This window comes from Periophthalmus magnuspinnatus, chromosome 9, assembly GCF_009829125.3.
Source record: "Periophthalmus magnuspinnatus isolate fPerMag1 chromosome 9, fPerMag1.2.pri, whole genome shotgun sequence".
Lineage (NCBI taxonomy): Eukaryota > Metazoa > Chordata > Actinopteri > Gobiiformes > Gobiidae > Periophthalmus > Periophthalmus magnuspinnatus.
The window spans coordinates 14513823-14536355 of NC_047134.1; the positions used below are offsets into that span (position 1 = coordinate 14513823).

The 22533-nt window shown below is 40.9% G+C and overlaps 1 protein-coding gene across 1 annotated transcript; it reads right to left on the reverse strand.

The window, feature by feature from the left end:
* Nucleotides 1–17: 17 nt before the first annotated feature.
* Nucleotides 18–21416, reverse strand: bmp1a (bone morphogenetic protein 1a). Its single transcript, XM_033972372.2, has 20 exons — nucleotides 21050–21416; nucleotides 13991–14098; nucleotides 13235–13360; nucleotides 13019–13136; nucleotides 11827–12005; nucleotides 11615–11720; nucleotides 8134–8258; nucleotides 6311–6426; nucleotides 6067–6169; nucleotides 5811–5927; nucleotides 5318–5463; nucleotides 5038–5233; nucleotides 4758–4883; nucleotides 3813–3973; nucleotides 3478–3658; nucleotides 3250–3375; nucleotides 3031–3158; nucleotides 2676–2889; nucleotides 2114–2364; nucleotides 18–1372 (listed from the first exon to the last, which is right to left on the reverse strand). The coding sequence occupies exons 1-20, from the start codon at nucleotides 21192–21194 to the stop codon at nucleotides 1238–1240; spliced, it is 2907 nt and encodes a 968-aa protein (XP_033828263.1). The 5' UTR covers nucleotides 21195–21416; the 3' UTR covers nucleotides 18–1237.
* Nucleotides 21417–22533: the final 1117 nt, after the last annotated feature.

Here is a 22533-nt window from a genome sequence, read left to right on the forward strand (position 1 = left end):
ATAAACAGAGAAATTAATCAGTGAGCAACATTGTGTATTCAACATAGACCAATGGCTATACATTAAGAAGGCATTGTAGGGCTAATTTCAACAGTACTTTTTCATTTACATCATTTATGTAATTACTTGAACAATAAATACCGAGGCTCATTTGGTTCTTGAGAAATACTTCATTGTACCAAGAAAAGGCATTTTCTCTGGAGAGAAATAATTTTACATCAAAACTGTAAATCAACATTGAAAACATAAGTCATACCTATATTGCCCCATGTAACAGGGCACATGTTCAAGTATGCTTGAGGAAATGAATGGAACAATTAAAAAACAAAGAAGAGATAAAATGCATTTAAAAATAAGTGAACTGGCATTGCATTTCACAAAAATCCATAAGCTCTTGGTTTTGGAACAATTCACTGTAAAGTGCTAACTGGTTCAAGCTGAAAAGCACATGTTCCCTTTGAAGTTCACACACATAACTTTATACATGGAGGTACAGAAGAAGTCAGTCATGAGGCAGCAATTACCAACCAGAAGACATGGACCACATTTCATGTATTAGTCCTTTAATAATTATAATTGCTTCCTTAAATTCCTTGTTAACAGTAACAATAAGAATCTTGCCACTGGCTGCCAGGACAATGCCAAATACTAATGCTGGTGTTGTCACTGTACAGCTTCCTTCCTTCCTTACATGCATTTGACTGACATACAGTATCAAAATTCAACAAGTCCTCAAATCCTCGTATGGATAGGAAACCTTGAACCCGGGGATGAGAGAGTGAGGAAAAGAGGGGTAAGATTCCTGTTCCTCTCCTGAATGTGGTGGGCTGGCCCGACAAAAGCAGGGATCTGTCCAGCTGATGCCTGCCTTCCAACAGGTCCTGAGAATCCACGGTTTTCTGCTCTGCCTCTCAATAAGAGACAAGCTTAAAAAAATATCTGAGGGGTCTATATACTTTCCCCTGCTGTCTGCCGAAGCAGACAATCACACTCTCATCCCAATCCTAACCATAAAAAGGTAAAAACAAGGTGAACTGCAGAATGGCTTTACTCCTCACAGTCTGTGGGGGGAGCTAGAGCCCCTAGGAGCTGAGGTGCGGTTGGTGGTCTTGCGGCTGTTTTGTCGTGTCTGATTCATCTTGGTGGCCGAAGGTTTCCGAGCGGCAGGCTGGCGCCTCCCTGGGGGGCCCCTCCGTTTGCCCCTTTGCCCCGCGCGGCCCCTTCCGGCCCCCGCTGGTCACTTACGAGAGTGCAGTGTGTCCTGAAACTTGGTGCTGGTGTAGCGCACGTGGAAGCCTTTTTTGTTGATTGTGTCATCAGAGCGGAACTTGATCACAATGGAGTCACCGGCTGAGTAGATCTCCTCTGGAGGCTGGAACAAAGCACACAACAGTACAGTTATTTAGAGGCACTGTCTAATTCTTTAACTTTAACAACTACAACTAAGACCAGGCTCCTGCTCAGACAGCACCTTGGCAAGTGCAACTGTTTGTAGTCATGAGCTAAAGCCTTAGAACACTATAATGAGTTTTACTCTACTCTGGATAAAACTGTGCCAGTACCTTTCAGACCATTTTATTAAAAGAAACTTGATTAGAAAGCTGCTCCCTGGGGCTTTGAGAATGTTATGCCCCTCTAGTTCTGATGCCCAAGAACAAGCCCGAGTAAAAGGCCCAATCTTATCACTGAAGTGTGTAAAAGAAATTAAGCAGCACTCTTGCTTGAGAAAACTCTCATTTTAAATGCCTGCTGGCCTCATTGTTAAAGACCAATCTGCACATTCAACATAGCTGATAAATAATTAGCTATAGAAGTCCGATGAGGTTCATCTGGTCATCCGTTAATTTATTTTAATCGATTATTTTTTCAGACTAAGGTTTAGTTTGTTTTCATACCTACAAAAACAGTCTATTAAAATAAATTTGTTATAGTGGTCTCCAAGAGTGTGAAACTCTACTGACCAGTGTCTTGATTTGTGTTCACGTCCACCTACGACAGAGCCATATTGTAACTAACTATTTCACCATCCAATTCCTTCATACAGCACCTATGGATGTGATTTATAAAACATGAATTAGTGTTATTCAAAATGCTTTTAAACAGAGATCCTTACTCCTGAGCCACAGTAGCGCCCTAGACGTGGAGATTTGGTGTCTGCCCCATCAAACAGCTCCATATAGTCATATCCACAGTCCGCTTCCTCCTCAATCTCAAAGGTCTGGAAGATGAGCTCCACTCCATAGCCCTTCTCAGCAGAGATGACCCACTGACAGTCAGAAGCTCCTGGGTAGTTGTTGTCCCCAAACTGAGCGTGAGAGAACAGATCTTTGGTCTTCACTTCAGCCTTTAGCCGACCACCGCACTCTGTACAGGAATATATCTTTATTACACACAATCTGACGTTAATTATTTGTGCTCAGTGTTTAGACGTTTCTGTCCATTTGGCAAGTGCCAAATAAGCCAAATAAAACAAGTCACTCAGACTGCATTCACACACCCAGAACAAAACCTGGACTAGACGAGGACTAGAGCTGAACTAAAACAGGACCAAACCAATTCTACATCAGGACTGGGCTCAAATCTAGACCAAACCAGGACAATTGTGAACCCACCCTCAGAAAAGTATATGCATGTACTGTACACAAACTAAGCCAAAAACAAGACGCCATAATCACCTGCAGTGTGAGAGGCCTCAAACCCTTTCTTCTGCACAGAGTTGTCAGAGAAGAAGCGGATGAACAGCTTGTTGCTGCTGGACGTGATCGGGGGAGGCTTCTTGGTGCCACAGAAGCGACCCAGACTTGGGGCTTTTCCATCTTTGCCATCATATATCTCAATATGATCGTAAGCACACTCCAGGTGCGCCTCCATGTCAATCTCATTAAAGGCCTAAAAGAAGCACAGCACAATATAAAGTTACCTTTTTTCTTTTATGCAGTATATTAGATTAAGTGTATTCCCAATATTAAAGCGTACATTGATAAATTAAGTCTGACTACAAAATGTTTCTGAGACAAGACAGTTACGTACAATTTTGATCCGGTGTCCTGGAGTGGTGGTGAGTGCCCAGGTACAGGCCTTCTTACTGGGGTACTTGTCTGGCCAATTTGGACTGGTGATGACGCCACTCACACTGTTGACAGTGTGATCACAGCCAGCTGAAAATACATCAACGTAAATCAAAACAAGAACTGAATATTTTTGGCTAAAATTACATAAATTTACTACAGTCCATTGAACATAACATACCCTCTTTACAGTCATGTTTGTTCTCATGCAGCACAAAGCCGCTTCGACACTGACAGCTGTAGCTCCCAAAGGTGTTGACACACTCGTGCTGACAGCCTCCGTTCTCCTTCGAACATTCATCTTTGTCTGAAAACACGCAGGGAAAAAACATGTCAGTGTTTCTCTCATAGACTCCATAACAGAAAATTAACTGAAGTTGTGATTTGGTGCAAGAAAACCCCAACTCACCAGAGAAAAATTGTGCTTTGAAGCCCTTTTTAGACACCGTGTTGTCTGATTTAAACTCAATGCGCATGTTATTGTATTGAGAAGTGATGGCTTCTGGTTTCTCTGCCCCACAGAACTTCCCATGCAGCCGTGAATCAGCTGAGAGCCCACTACGGACCTCCACATAATCATACTTACAGACCTAAGAGAAGAGAGTGCATGTGAGGATGATTAGAAATAGTATTTGATTCTATTTATAGAATGTTTGTTTGTGTGGTAGAGTTGTGTTGTGCAGTGACAGAAAGAACACAGAACAAACCCACCCCGTGACGATTCAAAATAACCCCAGTGCTCACGTCATTGCCCTCAGTCTCGAAGACATCAAAGAGCAGAGTGATGCGGTACTGTGTGGGGGCGACCAGCTGCCAGATACAGTTCTTGTTGGGTGGGTACTCTCTGGGCCACCCTGGGCTGGTGATCGAGCCGTTCAATTTGGTGATAAAGCCTCCACAAGCCGCTTTAAAAACAAGCAACAGAAAAACAGTTAGATTTGCTGACAAGGCACATGTATTATTAATACAGTCACGGTTCTGGACATGAATAGCGTTCCTGTGTCCTGCATTAATCAGATTAGTGTCTGCCTTGTTCGTGAGTTCACACGTTCTGTGTTATGTAACACCAAAGCCCTCTACAACTGTTAGGACCCACTATATCTTCAGCTTGTTTTACGCTACACATAACAAGAAATAATCTGAAGGTATTACTTAGATTAACTGAATAATAAAAAAGATTAGAATTACGTCAAACAATACATGTGATTGGAACGATAATAATAAGTATCATGACAATAGGCCTGGGTCCAGAATAATGATGATGAATTAGGCATTTTAAAACAAACTAGTGTAGTTCATCTTTGCATCTGACTCCAATGAGGGGGCAAACATTATAAATAAGTGTGTAATATACCCTTTTGCACCCCTGTAGACTGGGGACTAAATCACCTGTTTCTAAAGTGATGCAATGTATATCAGCATAAATGTGTAGTAGCACTCCATGTCCTCTAGAGGCGACATGCTCAAACATGTAATTTGGCCTCCAACAACATACAATTTGGGATATGAATAACTAGAGCATTGTAGTGACTCAAATCTTAAAAAGATGGCCCCTGAGCAGCTTGGGCACTAATGTGGGCATGTACTCAGTCCTACTGGGATGACTGTATTTATTGTATTTGGGTGCAAATGCTTTAGCATGGAAATTACATGGTGAGCAGGGTTAGTGACTTTTCTCCCTGTACTTACCCTCGCAGCTGCGCTTGTCGGCAGCCAGCTCATAGCCGGGGTCACAGGCACACTTGTAGCTGCCCAGTGTGTTGACACAGCGTTGCTCACAGCGACCGTTGTCCGGCTTGGAGCACTCATCCATCTCTAAAAACACAAAGATATGTAAGGACCCTTTTCTCTGGCCCCTTGGCTTGATGTTTTATGAGTGAAACAGTAAAGCCGAGAAAACACTGTGCAATTACAATTCAGACTTCCATTCCACTATACAGTACATAGACAATATGTTTTAAACTCTGACCTTTGAAGAAGTTGGCAGCAAATCCAGCCTTATTCACAGAGCCATCAGAAACAAACTTCATCCACAGCTGGTTAGAGCTGCTTTTAATGTCATCTGGTTTGTCATAGCCACAGAAGCGGCCCAACAGAGGACTGTTTTCGGAATTCCCATCGCGCACCTCCAAATAGTCATATGCACAGCTGTCATGTCTCTCAATCTGTAACAAGAATTGGATAAATTATATTCACTTAATAGAGAACAGCTTTCATTTACAGTGCCAGTATTACATTGTAAGTATTACCTCAAAAGACTGAAAAGTAAGGCCGACATGGTAACCCTGAGCCACAGTGATCTTCCACACACACACTTTGTTGGGCCTGTAGTCATCAGGGTAGTTTGGAGACTGGATTTGGCCATTGTCTTTTTTCACCTCCCCTCCGCATATGGCTGCAAGTGATAATACAAACAATATAAACTACGTTGAGCATTATCAATAGCACATTTCTCCAGAAAACATGTGCGCTCCCTGTTTACGCAATGCGGATTAGCAGAAATGCCTCCACCATCCGCTCCCACACACACAAACATGCATCATCCTTTTGCACCGTCTGGAAACAATGGAACTAAATATGAAACGGAGCCAAAGTTGGATTAATGCAGTGCAAAGAGCCTGACACATCAGCAGTGCAGGCTCCAAAACTAGTGCATATTCTAGGCACTTTTTTATGTCTGACGGAGAGTGGTCAGTCAAGTGAGCAGGACTTTTATGTTGTGAAGTAGGGAATAGTGCTTACCCTCATAAACGGCTGAGAAACCTTTTCCCACCCAGTTACTGCTGCTACGAAACTCAATCCACAGACGACTGTCCGTGGAGATGATTGGCTCAGGCAGCTTGTCACCACAGAAACGACCTAAACAAAAGCAACACCTTATTATTTAGTCAACACATTTACATATATCTCTCCTGAATTATTGTCATAATCACTGAAGTAAGAAACTAGTTTAAGTCAGTCCCTGTTGCAGAGGGGTTAAGCTCAAAGTTTAACAAACCTTTGAGTGGTGCTTTCCTCCAGTATCCGTCTCTGATCTCCACATGATCATACCAGCACAAGTGACTCCTATACAAATCCATGGAGGTGAAGTTCAAAATGATCTTAAAAACAAAGAATGCCTAATTATAGACACCACTGCACAGCAAACCAATGCTTACCTAAATAAGGAGAAAAAAACAGACTCCATAGCTCTAGTTGTTTAAACAGCTAAAGTAGATCTGGCATTTTCCATATGCTCATACCTTTTCCCCTGGCGTGACTGATATTCTCCAGATGCAATGCATGTAGGCTGAATATCCATTGGGAAAACCTGGAGAGGAGAAGTTACCACTGCTGTCCTGCAGGCTGTCCCCACATCCTAGCCAAACAATTACAGAGAGAAAAAAAACATTTAGTGTTCAAAAGAACACAATTAAACACCAATCTCATCCAAATCTCTAAATGTTTCTCTCTTATGAACTATAAGCATAAACAGCTCTGGCAACAGAGACAGATGGTTGGTTCAGAGATTATTATAACACTGAATGTGAAGTGAAGGGCAGCGCTTTTATGTTCAAAGGCACATCTGCAGATAATATTAACCCCCACCTTGGGCTCCAGATGATGATCACACAAAGGAATTGAGTACGAGACACTTTCTCTGTGCAACCTCTGAAAATAAACCTGTCACACTATAAATAACCAAGTCCTCTGGAGATCTGATGCATAATGTACATGCCAACAGTGAAAAAACAACCTCCATTTGACTGGTTAATCTGGACACAAAGGGCTTATTGGCAGTGGGGAACTTTTTTTTCTAATAAATTTGTTTGCAACGGGATTTATTCTGTGGTAAGTATTAATCTAGTTTTAAATCAGTCAAATTGTAGTTGATAGACACTTGATAAAAATATAGGAAATAGCACTCACTTCTAAAAAGGAATACCTCCAGTTATGTCATTAATATACAAAATTCAATTTCATAAAATTCAATTTAAAATGCAGGGAAAATGTATGCAAAATATTTAAACATGCAGTTTGAACATTCATTTAATATTACCTCCAAATTATACACTTCACCATACATTTTAAACTTGGAAAAACTAGGCAAAATTTATGTTCTAATATGCACTTTAGGTTTAAAGATGCTGAGGAGAGAATGGCCCTAACAAAGACGTGTCTGTCTGTATATAATCACTTATACATCTGTGTCATCATTATCCTGAGGCTGTATTTAGCAGGACTAAAGAAAACTCTTTCCCCAAGTGTTTACATTCATTGCTACCTCTGAGACTTGTGTATAAGCAATAAAACTTGAAGCCCTGAGCTAAGAGTTGCTATAATACTCAACAGAGTACTGCCCATACTACCCCCAATAACAAGCACTCAAGCACTCCCTTGGAATGACAAACTCTTAAAGGAATTTGCTTGAAAAGGAGACTACTGGCTCTTTAAGATGTTTTTATTTTTTCTTTTTTTTTTTCAATAACACGTGGAGGAGAAACTCACTACTTCATCCCCCACAATGAGTGCCACATCATCTGCTCTGCTGCTCTCTCGCTCCTGGGTGTAGTGAAAAGTCTCATACACATGTACCTTTAGGCCCTTGATATTATGACTTCCACTTTCCACTATGGCCACACCGGTTGGTCATTGGGTTTGCTCACTGAATGATAGTCTGACTCTCAGTGCAGACATGCAATTAACTGTCTAACACCAGATCTATCCAACAGAGGGCTGCTTGAGTTGCACATCTGTTATTGCCGTACATACTGTTTATTTGACTAGGATTAGGCCCACTGTCTCATCACTGAAAACAAATCAAGTGCTTCTTTAGAGTGTTTGTATTACATAATTCCCCTAGGTCTATAACCATATTGTTTATGTTCTTCATGTAGCAAAGTAAGTGTACTAATAACATTGTCTACTTGAGCCCAGCTGTTCAGAAACTTCAAGGAAGACCGATGACAAACTTCCTGTCCATTCATAGCGCTTACACAAGTTTTAGTCAGTCCAATAAACCATACCACATATGTGCACACATGTAAAAATAGAAAGGAAACAGCATTTGTCATTTTGGTCTTACTGGAGCATTTGTAGAGTTTGCGTGCCTGTGCGATATCCCCTTTGCTCAGTCTGGTTCTCTGGCCAATGGGCGGTCGGACTCCGTTCACATCATATCGAGGCAGGATGGTGTCCAGGAAGATGCCCCTGTGAGTCAGCATATAGATATTTAAGAAAAACTGGGGCAAAAAAGAAGGAGAAATTTTACAATAAACAACAAACAAAGTGTATTCAAGGCAAAGCTGATTTCACTGGATATGTATAGGAATTGGAAAAAGGAGATTAGTGTTATCAACAAAATAAGAATTAATGGGGAAGAACGTATTAAGAACTGAATGTGCTTAAATAAAGTTGGCCTGTTGATCTGGAGCCATGTCAGGACATTTCAAAATGTAGGTCACAAAGTTTAAACTGCCCTGAAAAACATTAATATACTTTTACCAATCATTGATAGTGTATTACAAAGATATTTAGGCAAAAAGAACCAGATGCATGTTTTTCATATGTGTATCCAAAGTACAATAGCACCATAATTGTTATAAATGTGTATTATCTTCTAATAATAGCAAACCTGAATACACCAGGTAAAAATGATGGAGTGCATTCACTGTGTTGCCTTAAAGTGAACTATTTCTTAAAAAGCCAAAAACAACCAAACACTGTGTGACATTGTGTTATCTTTGGTAGGAAGGGGTTGTATTTATTCACTGAAAACTTAATGCTTAAAATAGTTGCAGGTCAAAGGTGATCCAATTTTCCCACCACTGTCTTAGTTGACACTTAAGTTTGACCATCTTAATTTTTCTCCAAGTATTGGTGAGCAGTGGCTTGGCTCCTTGGACGTTCCCATGGTGACATGCGTTTCAACCGCAGGCATGAGTAAACAGCGCAGCCTAAGCTAACAGTTCAGACCCTGCCTCCCTCCTCCTCCATCGGCTTCCAGAAGCCCTGTGCTGGCGGTCGGTGAAATATGCCACTCGGGTCCATGTCAGAGCGCACAAAGGCCACACTGGCAGGTCTCTATTTGAGTTGGGTCTGTGCCAAGTACCGGCCCTGAAAAATATCTGAGGGGCAAAGAGAAGGGGGCAGGCGGAGTTGTAGGTCGACTAACACACTCCAGACAAAAAGAGCTGGCATCAGATTTGCTCATCCACAAAGAAACAGAGCAAAACATCAAGACACGGCATGAAATCTTTTGAGCACCTCTCGTTACAAAGGACCTGGCTTCCCACGGTGATTTACTGTACAACACTGGGCTAAACACACAGGCTAATAATGGAGCTCTAAAATCAGACTGACACAGGTAACTCAGCCAATCAGCGCTCCAGAGAGAGAGAGTGCTTGGACTGACTTGTGAAAAGCTAACAGGAGCCCCTTGTCTGCCAGTAGCACTCTGTGAAACATTCCCCGGCAGCAGCCATCACGGCCCTGAGCCCTGTGTCCAAGGAGACTTATTGATCCGCTTTTTTACAAACCAAGACGTAGTCCAAGCTGAGGCAGAACAGAGGGGATTATCCAAATAAACATGCTCTGGAGTTTGGCTGTTCCACTGTGACCAAGACCAAGTAACTCCACTACAAGTCCACTACTATAACTTTCCTTTGGCCTTTGGAGTTTGCCTCCACTACAAGTCGAGCGAGACACAATGCCCTCCATTTATCTGGGTTAGGGACTGGCACTGGCTTGAAAATGTTTGCAAAAAGCAAAAATAGCTTCTATAATGTTGAAAAGCAGTGTACAGTCAGATGAAGCTGATTAAAAGGACATCGCTATCACTAATACCACTTGGCCTAGATTTTACCTCCAGATGCTAACTTTGACCTAGAGCTTGGGTACACAAGACTAAACAGACAGTTCTGTACTTTGGCTCAGACACAGCCACAGCTTCTGTTTAGACTCTGCCTGCTTCCCAGACTCAGTCTGCCACAAACGCGGTCTGGTTCAAGGAAGAGAAATGTTAAAATTACATTTTCTTTAAAACTACAAAATAGAGAAAACTATTACTACTATTAGAAAAAAAGAAAATGATTACTAGTAGTCATTAATGGCTACAGCTGTTCTGAAAGTGGCCAGATTCTGCTGATCTTTTACAGACAAGGGACAAAATCCAGGTTTCATGCGCAAATCTGAGGTCACATCCTGCACAAGGGAAGGGGCGTAAAAACAATATTTACACAAGCTGATGTTCAGTTTGGCGGTTTAAGTGTTGAAGTAGATTATATTTATATGATGTCAACATGTGTGATGTCAAAAAGCACTTTGCAGTGAGAGTTTGTGTTAGCTCAGACTGACTGAGTCAGCCTAGACTGGGAGGCCTAGTTTGACTTTTGAAGAACCCAGATGGCTTTCTTTTTCAGGAAGATGCTCTAACTTTCTCTGTCACGTAAAGTTTGGCATCTGGACAGACTTCCTGTAACACTGGGCAGATGCTTCAGAAAGTCTACGTCACACTTCTTATTGGTTTAGACACCTAGTGTCACCACTAGCTGAGCATGTCCCTGTACAAACTATTCCTAATATATGAGTGAAGAAGCACAAACAAGTCACGGCAGTAATACATACTAATATATTTCTGCATCTGTTGGTGATTATTGTTGTTGACCCAAATTGTGCTTGGCCCACTGACTTTATAGAAGTGTTGTAAAATCTATAATAACACCTGAGTGCTGTGAAGGTGCTAGAGTTTTGCAGCAGACACCAGGCAAATAAAATGAGCCTCTGCACCAGCTTAAGGCGCTGTAACGCTGCTAATCAAAGGAGCACAGAGAGGTAATGAGGTGTTTGTGATGCCAAAGCACTATGTTAACAAGAGACTTCACACTGCCCTGAGTGAGCCATCTCAGGCCCGGGAAAGCGCCTTCTCAATCTCTGCAGCTGATACTCAAGTAGTGGGAACAAAACAGGGACCTAATTTGAACAGGCTGTGGGTACAATCTTCTGTATTCCAGTCAAACACTTTCTCCTGAACTACAAATATGCAATTATAGCAGGATTGCAAGGGGGAGCTTCATCATTAAAATAACAGTTGTACTGTTTTTCCATTGACCCTTTGTTAAGAATCTTTCACTACGACTATATTCATAAAAAAAAACAACAACATGTTGTGTTGTATAATTTCTACTGCAACGTGGCATCTGTAAATATGTCCAGAAATGCAGTAAGTCTGATTATTTATCAGACTGTTGCAGCAATAAATGGTTAAAGTTAAATCATAGTAGCCTGCAGAAAACATCCCACAAGCCCCGAGCAATATGACCCAAAAATAGCATCACCACAACTCAAATAACTTGTATCGTAATGTTCTTTTCTTTTATCTGTTTGAATGTAGGTGTTATATGACTCTATTCTTTTATATGGATTACATGTAAGAATTAAGTGCTTAGAAACAACAGCTGGGTAGAGTAGTACACCATCATAAATAAGTTTGAACATTTGGAGCAGACTAAAGAATAGCTCCACCTGGCATGGTCCAAGAGCTGTTTTCAACTTGGCCGTTGTCCTACCTGGAGAAAGTATTTCTGGCATAGTGCATGATGCTGTCAAAGTCATAGACTTCTCCCAAAGAGTCCACCTCCCCAGGCTCCATCTTTAAGAAGTTATACTCCTGCCCTGAAAAAGAAGGTGATGGTAGTGAAAGTACAAATATACACTAATGACAGAGTCTGGGCAGCTACACAGGGTTGCACTGTTGGTACAGTAGAGCAAATGACCTTACCTGGTTGAATGTTGTCCCTGATGATGCTGACATGTTCATCTCTGTCAGGGCGTGTGTGTTCATGCCAGAAGCCGATCACGTGACCCAGTTCATGAACCACAATTCCAAACTTATCACAGTTTTTTCCAATAGAAATGGCTTGAGGCCCTCCTCCACGGCGGCCGACATAAGAGCAACATCTACAAGAGAATACATTTTACTCTCAACAAAAGTTTATGAAAATCGTGATGATAGAACTAAAGACAGACTAAGACACACTGATCAATTTATCTTTTAATAAAAAATTGGACTTCCCCTTCATCTACACATCTGTGACATTGATTCATCCATTGGCCAATGCAAATGATCCATCTCTGCATCACATGGGTGAGGTTAGAGCATGGACACACCAGGCCCCTGTGGGCTAGACGGCCGCTCTCTAATTACTGAGCCTGGCCTGGACTCCTGAGACACGCCTTGAACTTTGCACAGGGCAGATGGAAGCACTGACTGCACTGACTGCTGCAGAGTCAAGCGTGCCCACTGTTACCACTGCCGCCTGTGTGGATAATGTCATCCCTGTTGCTCCACAGACCAGTACCCAGGCTAAAAATGGCCATCAACAGCTGGCTGTATAAGGTGTACTTTGAAGAACGGCTTCACCGTTTGATTATATATTGTGAGTCATATCTGTACATCAGCAACATATGGTATGCATTGATGATAACCATAAATCATATTTAAAATATGACTTGGCATGAGTTTGGTTAGCTGAAATTGTTTAAATGTACAAAATATGTGGTGAAAGGAATAATACCCACTCATAATAACCAGTACATGTAAGGGGGAGAATGTGTGAATGTTAAAGCTTGCTTCAGTGGTGTGGTGTAAACATGGTCATGGAAAGGTTAAGAAGTCCTCCTCTGGAGACCAATTATAAGGACCATGTAGTGCAAAAGCGCTCACTGACTGAGGCAGAGTGAGGGATGAGGCACAGGAAACATTCCTGCCCAGTGAATGGATGTCTCTTTAAGGAACAGCTGGGGGTTGAAATAACAACTCTCACACAGACCGCAAACAGAGCCAACAGACAATAGCAAACCACTGCTGTGCAAAAGAACTATTGAGGTGTCCAATAATTAGCACAGAATAAAGCCACAGAGGCTGACCATTATTCAGGTTCTGCATGTGCAGTTCAAATCCCCAGACTCACCCACAGGGTCGGTAGGTGAAGACAATGTAGCTCTCCTCCTGAGTGCGCTCTATAAAGGTCACACAGGTGTGCTTCTCCCAGTGGCGCATGGCCTGCCTGAATATCGCTCGCTGGCTGCCTGAATAATATAACACAGAGTAAGAAGAAACCATAATTAAACAACATAATTAGAGTCTGACTGCAAATCATGCTGATAGAATGTAAAAAAATACTTACCACTAAAGTTCCCACTGATCACATATGGAATAACTCCTTCAGGCCACACTCGCTCAGGTCTGGAGGTAGCAGCTCTTTTCTTGCGACTTGAAGTTTGTCTATTTGGACTACTCTGATTGTTTGCAACTGAAAACAACACAAATTTAATTATATAATCAGTTTCTGTGTTTTAGTTATTAAACTACCAAAAAGCCTATGACACAGCTAATGAGTTGTGTGTGAAAAGCAAAGCCAGTCCATAATAGTATAAACATTTCTTAGGATTACTATTTTCTCTGCAGAAGCTGAAAAAGATGAGGGTGACATTCACTGTAAATTGAATCATTTGCTGTAACAGTGGGCTGTGTTGAACAAGATTTGGGGGCAAGATCAATTAGCACTCCTTCTGCATGGGCTGAGGAAGGCTGATAACACCCAAATCTGCTTGTTAAAGTGATAAAGGAGGAGTGCTGACAAATGGTGGAAGATTGGTGAAAATGATTCAAAGTCTGCTCTCCGTTTTACTTTAACTAATGTATTTTCTATTTCTCAGTGGTTAGTGGCACTGGTATAAATAATACTCAAATAGAATGTCTGTGGTTTAAACACACCTTAAAACAAGGCAGTACAAGTTGAGATATGTGTGGTGATAACACATTCTTTTCAAAAACATGAACTTGTGGAAAAGTTTAATGTAATGGTAAGACGGAGCCAAATATGCAGGGAGTTTATTGGTTTTGAACATTTTCGTTTTTGAATTCAAGTTCAAGAGTTTACCTGTATGATTAAAAGACTGCACGGTTCTACGGGCCAGGTCTACTATTCTGTCCACTTTGAATGAGCGCAGGTCTTCCTCGTCTAAAGCAATGTCTCCAAGAAAGGCAGCTGAAACACAAGTACAATTTATTACGGACCCAAAAGGGAAAACATTAAACAAACGTAACAAACAAACGTTGGTCTCTCTCAGGGAAAGTGCGTGTTTACATTTTACCACTAAAATATAAAAGATACTTAAGAGACATCCTTGTATAGATAACAGGAAGCTTACATCACTGTCATTTAGTATAGCAAAGTCAGCACCATCTTGCATATGAAGATTCACTGGACTGTTACAAAACACATCATTGCCTTCCTCTTAGCTTTTCCCAAGAGAAGCACCAATCCATCCAGCTTGTTCAGTCCCAGTACTGATACTGGTGCAAGGAATCTACCACTAGTACACAATACCCATGCCCCTGAGCAGGAAGACAGGTAGAGGTCATTTGGTCCTAATTTCTGTGTATAAATACTAGCACAAGTGCGAATGGACAGAAGGGAATTGAATCATTCTCATTACTACATCCAAAGATTAACATACTAGACAAGAAACAAGATAATTTTCACAAACTGTAGTGCATTTCTATGAATGGGATTGAGCTTGTAGTTGTAGAATACATTTATTTAACAGCTTCTTTCATGCTAGTTGTCTCCAACTTTCATTTCATCACATGCGATATGTAATATGTAAGCACCCAAACTAAATGAACACTATAACAGCATATACAAGACACCGCCACAGCCTCCTCACTGTAAAGATATAGGGCACCTTGAAGAAGTAATGAGTCGTTAATGAGGCCAACGATAAGGAAAAATAACCAACCAACCACTTTATGAGGAATGCAGGTCTTTATGAGATTCTTGGGTAAATGCCCCACTTCTGCTGCGTAAGAGATTGAGGGCTTGGTTTTACTGGCCCTTCAGGATTTATGGCTGGCTTGTATGCAGGACATGGGGGTAGGTGAAGGGGGCAGCAGTGGGGTTATAGGCTTTTTGGGTGAATCCAAGAGGGAGAGCATGCTAAAGGATGCTACTGTTTTGAAGGGTAAAAAAGGACAGGATGTCAGAAAGTAAAGAGGCATTTCCCTTTGACCACAGTGCATAGCTGAATTGGGATGGCACATGTGAAGCTGGTGGAATGAGTCTCGTGCATGTCGGTGTAAGATGTAAACCCTCAATATCTTAGGTTCAAATCCAAAAAGAATTTGTGGTGGTGATTTACCGCAGCTGTGATGAGACACTGCACAACATGAAATGCATATTAATAAGATGCGATGTTGGCTGATTTATCACAGATGCAGGAATGATGAAGCAAAATGACAGTCATCAATTATAATACGGCAGCAAGATTAATCAAATCAGTCTTTCAGTCTTTTTGTCAATTATTTTAGATGTGATTAAAATGTGAACTTTAAACAGAATCCCGTTATTAAAACATAAATCACAAATTTAATTGCAATGCTTTTCAGAAAATCGTTCAATCTTAAATAGAATAGAATATATAACAGAAGTATACATTTATTACCCCAGAGAAAGTATACCCAAGTGTGTGAACTCACTGAACAGGGGGTACAGCCAAACTTTATACTAAGATTAAATATCAATAGCGTAACAATGTTGCAAGACTGGAAATTTGCTGTGTTTGTAAAGGCACAGAAGTACAGAAATTTCCCCATAATGTGTGCAAAAGAACCAAACAATATAAACCCAGAAATACATTTTTGGTTTCAATTAGACAAAGCATTTATATAAGAGTTTGACAAAAGTTGAACCAAAAACTTCAGAAGTACAATAGAAGAAGAGAAGAAAGCTTGGCTCTCGTCCTTTTTTCAAAAATGAAATCAAGATGTAACAAACCAAATCTTTGAAGGCTGAAGGGGAGAACATGTGTGTGTTTGGGATCAGAGGTTAAACACAGCAATGAGAAAAGGTGTAGATGAGCTGCAGCGAGACAGGGCACGCATTTAGAGGGACAGGTCCACATTCCACAGGTCAAAGGATCCTCTAATTTACTTACAAAAAACACACTCATTTGTTTTTGGTTAATATATGTGACACTGTCAAACAGCTTTTACAACAGCAGCCTTAGCCAAAATACTGCTGATAAGAGGCAGCAGCAGATACTGTGCCCAGTATGAGGAGACATGAGAGTTCATTTCTCCTTTATCCCACATTTAATTTGATTCTCAGAAGTGTCTACATAGAAAAGAACAGGCAGTCCTGAGGCAATTAATTACACCTCGCTGTCATAAAAGAATGTTCAGTAGCACACTATTCAATGGAATATTGATTGTTTTAAAGTGTGACTGATGACATGCAGACCACAACTGTGAAGAACACAGTCAACCAAGCGCTCAAATAAAATGTATTTATTCATATTCATGCTTCTTACAGATTTGATGTAATTTTGTATATGATTGGATTCCTTGCTTCATAATCTACCTTTGCCACCGCGCCATAGCCTCAGTATTATAAAAAAATGATACAAATGTACACTGACCCATAATGTGAGTTAGACTGGTACTGCCCACCCCCCTAAGGTTCACAGAGGCCATGCTCTTTGCCCATGCAGAGCCCTAATCACCCCTGTGCCGCTTAATCCACACGGTCATTGTCCTCAGATTGAAGTGAGCAAATGCACCAGCGCAGGCGGCTTTATAGCACCCGCTCCCCTCGGGCACTGCAGTCGTCTTGGAGACACTATTGCAGGTTTATGAAAAGACTTGCAGGGATTGTCAATTAATCCCCATGTCTCCTACTTTAATTATCCACACACAGGGTTTAGGGCTGGTGGACACAACATGCACTAGGATTGAGGACATCTTCCCTTTCCTAAGCAAATTACTTTTCTGTGTGCCGTGATTTGCATAAAATATGTAATCATATGTAGACTGTCCTCCCAGACATATCCATTTATGCAGGCTTTGGACCGGCAAATCTACTAGAGATCGAGTGTGTGTGTGTTTTTTCACCGATTGTTTAGAATCCAGAGAAACTGATGGTGGATAAGGTCTGCCAGTATTTTTGGGCCAATGTGTAGGGCCGATTTTGATTATTTTTCCCAAATTATATAATTTAAAGCTCACCATGTAGTCATGTTTTGTGCAGTTTTTTTTTGCACTTTTCAAATAAAGCTCCCAAAAAATGTCGGCTTGTGCTGGAGTTTCAAGACTGATAACCCATACTGTAAAATATGCTGAGATTACACACAAATGAGTAAAGTAATATATATTTTCATAATTTATTGGGTGTCAAAACAGCAAGAATCTTTCCAAGCCAAGATAAAGGTGCATTGGAAATATTTACATAATTATTATAATGGTGTACCTGGGACCAAATGTGTAAAAGAAAGACAACTTACAATTAAAGAGTATGCTTTATTAACCCGTTTTTCCTTGATGCTGTGGCAAATCTACCTCCCCCTATCATTTTGGTCATCTTAACTATCTTAATCCCTCTAGTTCCATCAATCAGTGTATTCAGTTGGAGATTAAACTTGAGATTTCAATCAAATTAATCCCATTGATTCATGTAATGCCCTTGCCTCAACCTCTGTGGTGTCAAATACTCCAGGACTATTCCCATAAATCTCTTTCCGTGGATGCCAGACCGCGACATCTGCCACTGAAACCTGCACAAACATCAATACTAAGCCTATGCAGACACTAACACCAGACTATATTTAGAACCTCTGGTCTCAGGACATGCTATACTACTCTGCGTGCTTATTTGGGAGGTTTAGGTGGACCCAAAATTGCCATAATGAGGTACAAGAAAGTATAAGGGGTAATGAATGTAAGCCTGGAATGCATGACTATAGTATGGAGCCGCCTCTCACGCCTGTGTTTAGTAACAAACTCTACATTTAAATAGTAAAAGAGGCCAATAGAGGACTGCATTAAGGCGATTAAGTAAGTATCATTTCACTAAGCAAATGCTGACCTGGGCTGTTTGTGCAATCAATCATAATACATTACACCAGTTATTGTTTATGGATCAATATGAGATTTTTTTTCCATCTGATCTGTAACTAAAACGCATTTAATTTTAAGTAATATAGTTTACATACAATATTATATCTTCCATCAGTCTTGCCAAGGGAAATCCAGAGACTACTTAATCATATTTTAGCACTTACTCCTGACGACGAGTGTGGCGCCAGCTCCAAAGGGCACACAGCAAGAAGCAGGCTGCCTCTCCTTTAGCATCTCACACAGCAACATGCCCATTAGCAGATTGGATTTCCTCTCATCCCTGGCACTCATTACTAATACAGTCGTGTCTGTTTAACCTCTAATGGCTCATCAGCACTCATAACCTTTGGCTCTGGTTTTGCAGAGGTTTATGGAGATCAACAGCTGGTCACCTAGCAGAACTTTTATTAGTTTAGACCTTGCAGGGTGGATGTCAAGTTTTCATATAGATTATTCAAAGTATGAATGTAACTGCAATCTGGAGAGCTATAAATACTAGAGCCAACCAATGATAGTAAATTGTTTAAACCAAAACAACACACTAAGTGACTGCAGTGCATCGGCTCCTTAATCAACCGTACCCTGTGGAGAGGAGAATGGCAGGGGTCCTGTCATTTAAAACACACCCAGTGTGAGACCAGCCTGACATCCATAATAAAGGACAAGCATTAGCGTCAGTGTACTCCAATCACAAACCAAAGCTGTGTTTCTGTCCGTTTTATTATTGACAAAATTATGGTGATTGGTTGATGGTTGGTTACAAGAAAGCTGAGGTTACTACATATAATGGGAAAGAATGTAAACAGACAGCATGGTTTTAATCTGCTGACGTATCGGCCGGCCTGTCCTACCTGGACAGCACAGACTGTAACCGTGGTGAACCCCGTCTCCACCTCTGTGGTGCTTTCCTTTGGCACGCGGTGAATGACCTACAGTCTGTGTGTTTGAGCCGACTCAGGGCCCAGGGAGACTTGCATAAGAGCACCAGGAGAAGAGGGGGATGTTGAGGGCGCTCTTCTACAGCTGAGCCTATAATACAAGAGGAAGTGAAACAGCAAAGCCTCAGCTCACACACAGAGCTGCATCGAAAGGCAAACTGTCAGCACCTGATTTCTCCTTAGGCACGCATCAAACAAGCCATTGCTTTCAATATTTGAGCATGTCTACTCCTCATCCATTTTTCATTTCGCAAAATGGTTAGATCTAATCTCTGTGCCTTGTTACAGTCTTAAATGACTTCCTGGGAAGCTGCCAAGTTTGGAGTTCTGCAACCTAAGGAATTTTCCACTGGTTACTTCCCATATATATATGTCATTACTTCACTGTTACAGGACTATTACAATCACCGGTGTACCTTAATGCACTTGACTTAGGTCCTGTTGTCAATTAGATAAATATATTGATAAAGATAAATGTTAGTATGTTCATTGAGCTAATACATTCCAAGTACTTCAATAGTATTTGGAGGAGAAGAGGGCAAAGGGTCAGGTGTTAATTAGCTGATGGACAAACCATCACAGGTACGAGTTCACACCCGTGGGAGCACTCAGTATTGATATTGTAATCTTAATTACCAGGCCCCTCATTGACATTCATGAATGCAACAACAAGAAGACTCCTCCACACACATTCACTGGTCCCTATCTGAGCATTAAAACACATTTAGCCAAGACTTGGAGAGACAAACATCAGAAAATGTCATATAAACACATAAGCATCCCATGGGAGCAGCATGATACAACCTTTGGTCAGGCCACAGTCTAATGGTTTAAAAATACTTTTATGAAAAATAAAATACACTTAAGGTTACTTCATCACAAGGTTGTTCTATAATTTTATCAGAGTTATAAAGATGTTAAAGTTGTGACAGCTTCTATCTAAAGATAACTGATACAAGATGCACAGCATAATGATTTAATATTGTATTTTATCATGAACCATTTCAAACCACCTGTACGTAAACAGAGCATGGTACGACACATCTTTCTTTCCTTATAGCTCTTAAAGTAAGAAACACTTGACACATTTACAGTCACTAAATGGAACTTAAGCATTATCACTCTGATGTGTCCTTCACACTGTGAGCTGTAATAGTTGATGCTGAGACAAAAACATAATTCTGAAAGTTGTATTTCAAAATGTGTTGGCCACAACACAACAACCAGAGACCCTCTGACTGTACTGTATGTGCTCCAAATGAGCCTGACACCAGGGCTGTTCATGGAAACCACCACAGAGCACAGACAGTGACTTTTACATCCAAAACATAATCACTTAATCCAGGGCTTGAGTGATGAGATTTTTGCATGTTTGTGTCCTTGACACATTTCACCTACTCCAAAGCTACAGTAAGTTCAACTGTCACACAAAAGCACTGTGCACTTCAGACTTGTGTCTCTACCTGAACCTTTCACCACATGGAAAACATAACCTACAACATAAAAGATTAGAATAACACTGACACTTGTGACAGACATGACAAACAGACCTGTGCTTGTTATAGTGAAGGTAAAATGAGGTTGGTGCACAGCAGAGCACAGCCATAATCACAGCTGTGTCCATCTAAGGTGCACATGATCTAAACCTGCACTTTGTGCTAAAACAATCTGAACAAAAACGGCAGAAGAAAAAAGTGGATACTAGAAACAGCGAGGAAGAAAACAACAAGAGGTGCCAGAATATTCAAATAAAAAATAAGTCAGTGTTGGGCAGCTGTCCAAAGACACTTTTAAGCAAAACAGTAAATTTCCCAGGATAGTCCAACTTTTGGAATAACCTCTCATCCTAACACTTTGAATTCCCACAATCTTTCCACACTATTCATGAAGACAGAACACAGGGCTGTTTGTAAGTGATTTTAACTGCAAAACTATCCCACTCCGAACAAAACAACCGCACACTCTGTTCTCTGATGCCTTTAAAAACTACATCCACTACTGTCATCTCTCCAGGAGCGGGTTATGAGCTGGAGATGCGTGGCATGTTTGTCCACTCATGTAAATGAGACAAATTACGGTGCGCTACAAGAGCAGAGGAAAATTCTTACCAGCTTTGCAGGGATCCTTATAGTCGATCGCCTCTGATGTGGCAGTAGGCTCCACATAGTAGCCTGGGTCAATCGCCTCCAAATCAATCGCCAGTATCACGGCGAGGCAAGACAGAAGAAACAAACACCTCGCCGTGAGCTCCATGATTGTGTTTGGGGACACGGCGAAAGTCGAGGGATAAAGGTAAAGGAAGAGAGGGGAAGAGGAAAGAGAGGCAGAGAAGAGTGAGTGAGAGAAAATGGGAGGTTTTGGGGGAAACGAGATCCCTCCAGAGGGCGGGTTTAAATCCAGCCCCTCTCCGGTGTCTTCTTGGCCCTGATCTCGCAGCCTGAGCGCAGAGCTTGTGCTCAGCTCGGTTTAACAAACTTTGATGATATGGCTGCTCCCGAGGGGTGGCACAGCGTCACCCGCTTCCGTCGTAAATGCTTCTTAATTTGACTGCGTTTGGAGAAGTCCATTGCAAAAGACATAAAACAAGCTGCACACTACAGCCACTTTGGGAAAAATGAATAGACCTATCTGTGATTACACCTATCTGTGAATACACCTATCTGCAAAATGTGTGGAAATCAATTGTCAAAAGAAGACACTGGTTTTACCTGTGATGTTGTCTAAATAAAGGCCATGCACTCTCTCTTTCTAGGATAAAGAAAAACAAACCAACAAACAAATACGCTTTAAAAGCACCAGCACAGTGTGATTTTTAGAGTTTTTGTATAGTATAATTATTGACGTGTGCGTAAATATTCCCCAGGCCCTCAGCGCTTGACCTGGAGCCGCTCTAGTGTCCAGCAGTCAATGTGCGTGATTAGAGCGCCACCTGTTGGCCAAACACTGAATGCAATAAATACGTTTCATAAACGTCCCATAATATAACAATAATTTAAATAATTCTGTAGCAGAAAGATCACACCCACTTATTTTAGTAGTGTTATAATTAACATTTTACATTTACATTGTAACAAATGTTAATGTAAAATGGGGCTTACAGTAAAAATGTGAATCTTTAGTCTATGTATAACAACTGCTGAAAACAATGATGCCTACAAGTCAGATGTTACATATTCTAATTTATTAAGACACAATTTCACGTGAATTACAGCTGAGCTAAACAATGATTTTTTTCATTAGTGTAAGTTGTAACCACATGTGAAATTTTGTGATGTCCAAAGAGCCAGTGTTTGCCATTAAGCTAGAAAGACAAAATCAGAATCAGAATCCTTTTATTGCCATCGTTTGTGAACAGAGTTCACAAACTAGGAAGTTATTTTGGTGATAAAGTGCAACATAAAACATAAAACACACTGAATAACAATGAATACAAGGGTTCAAGTCCAGCAGTAACACATTTTAGTTTTTATGTAGCCGACAGTCCAAGCAATAAGCAGGTGAATGTGTCATTTTCATCAAACTCATCTATGTAAAGGTTCTTTTTGCATTTGTGGCCCAGGTTGTGAGACTTTCAAGAAGTGTGAATTGTAAT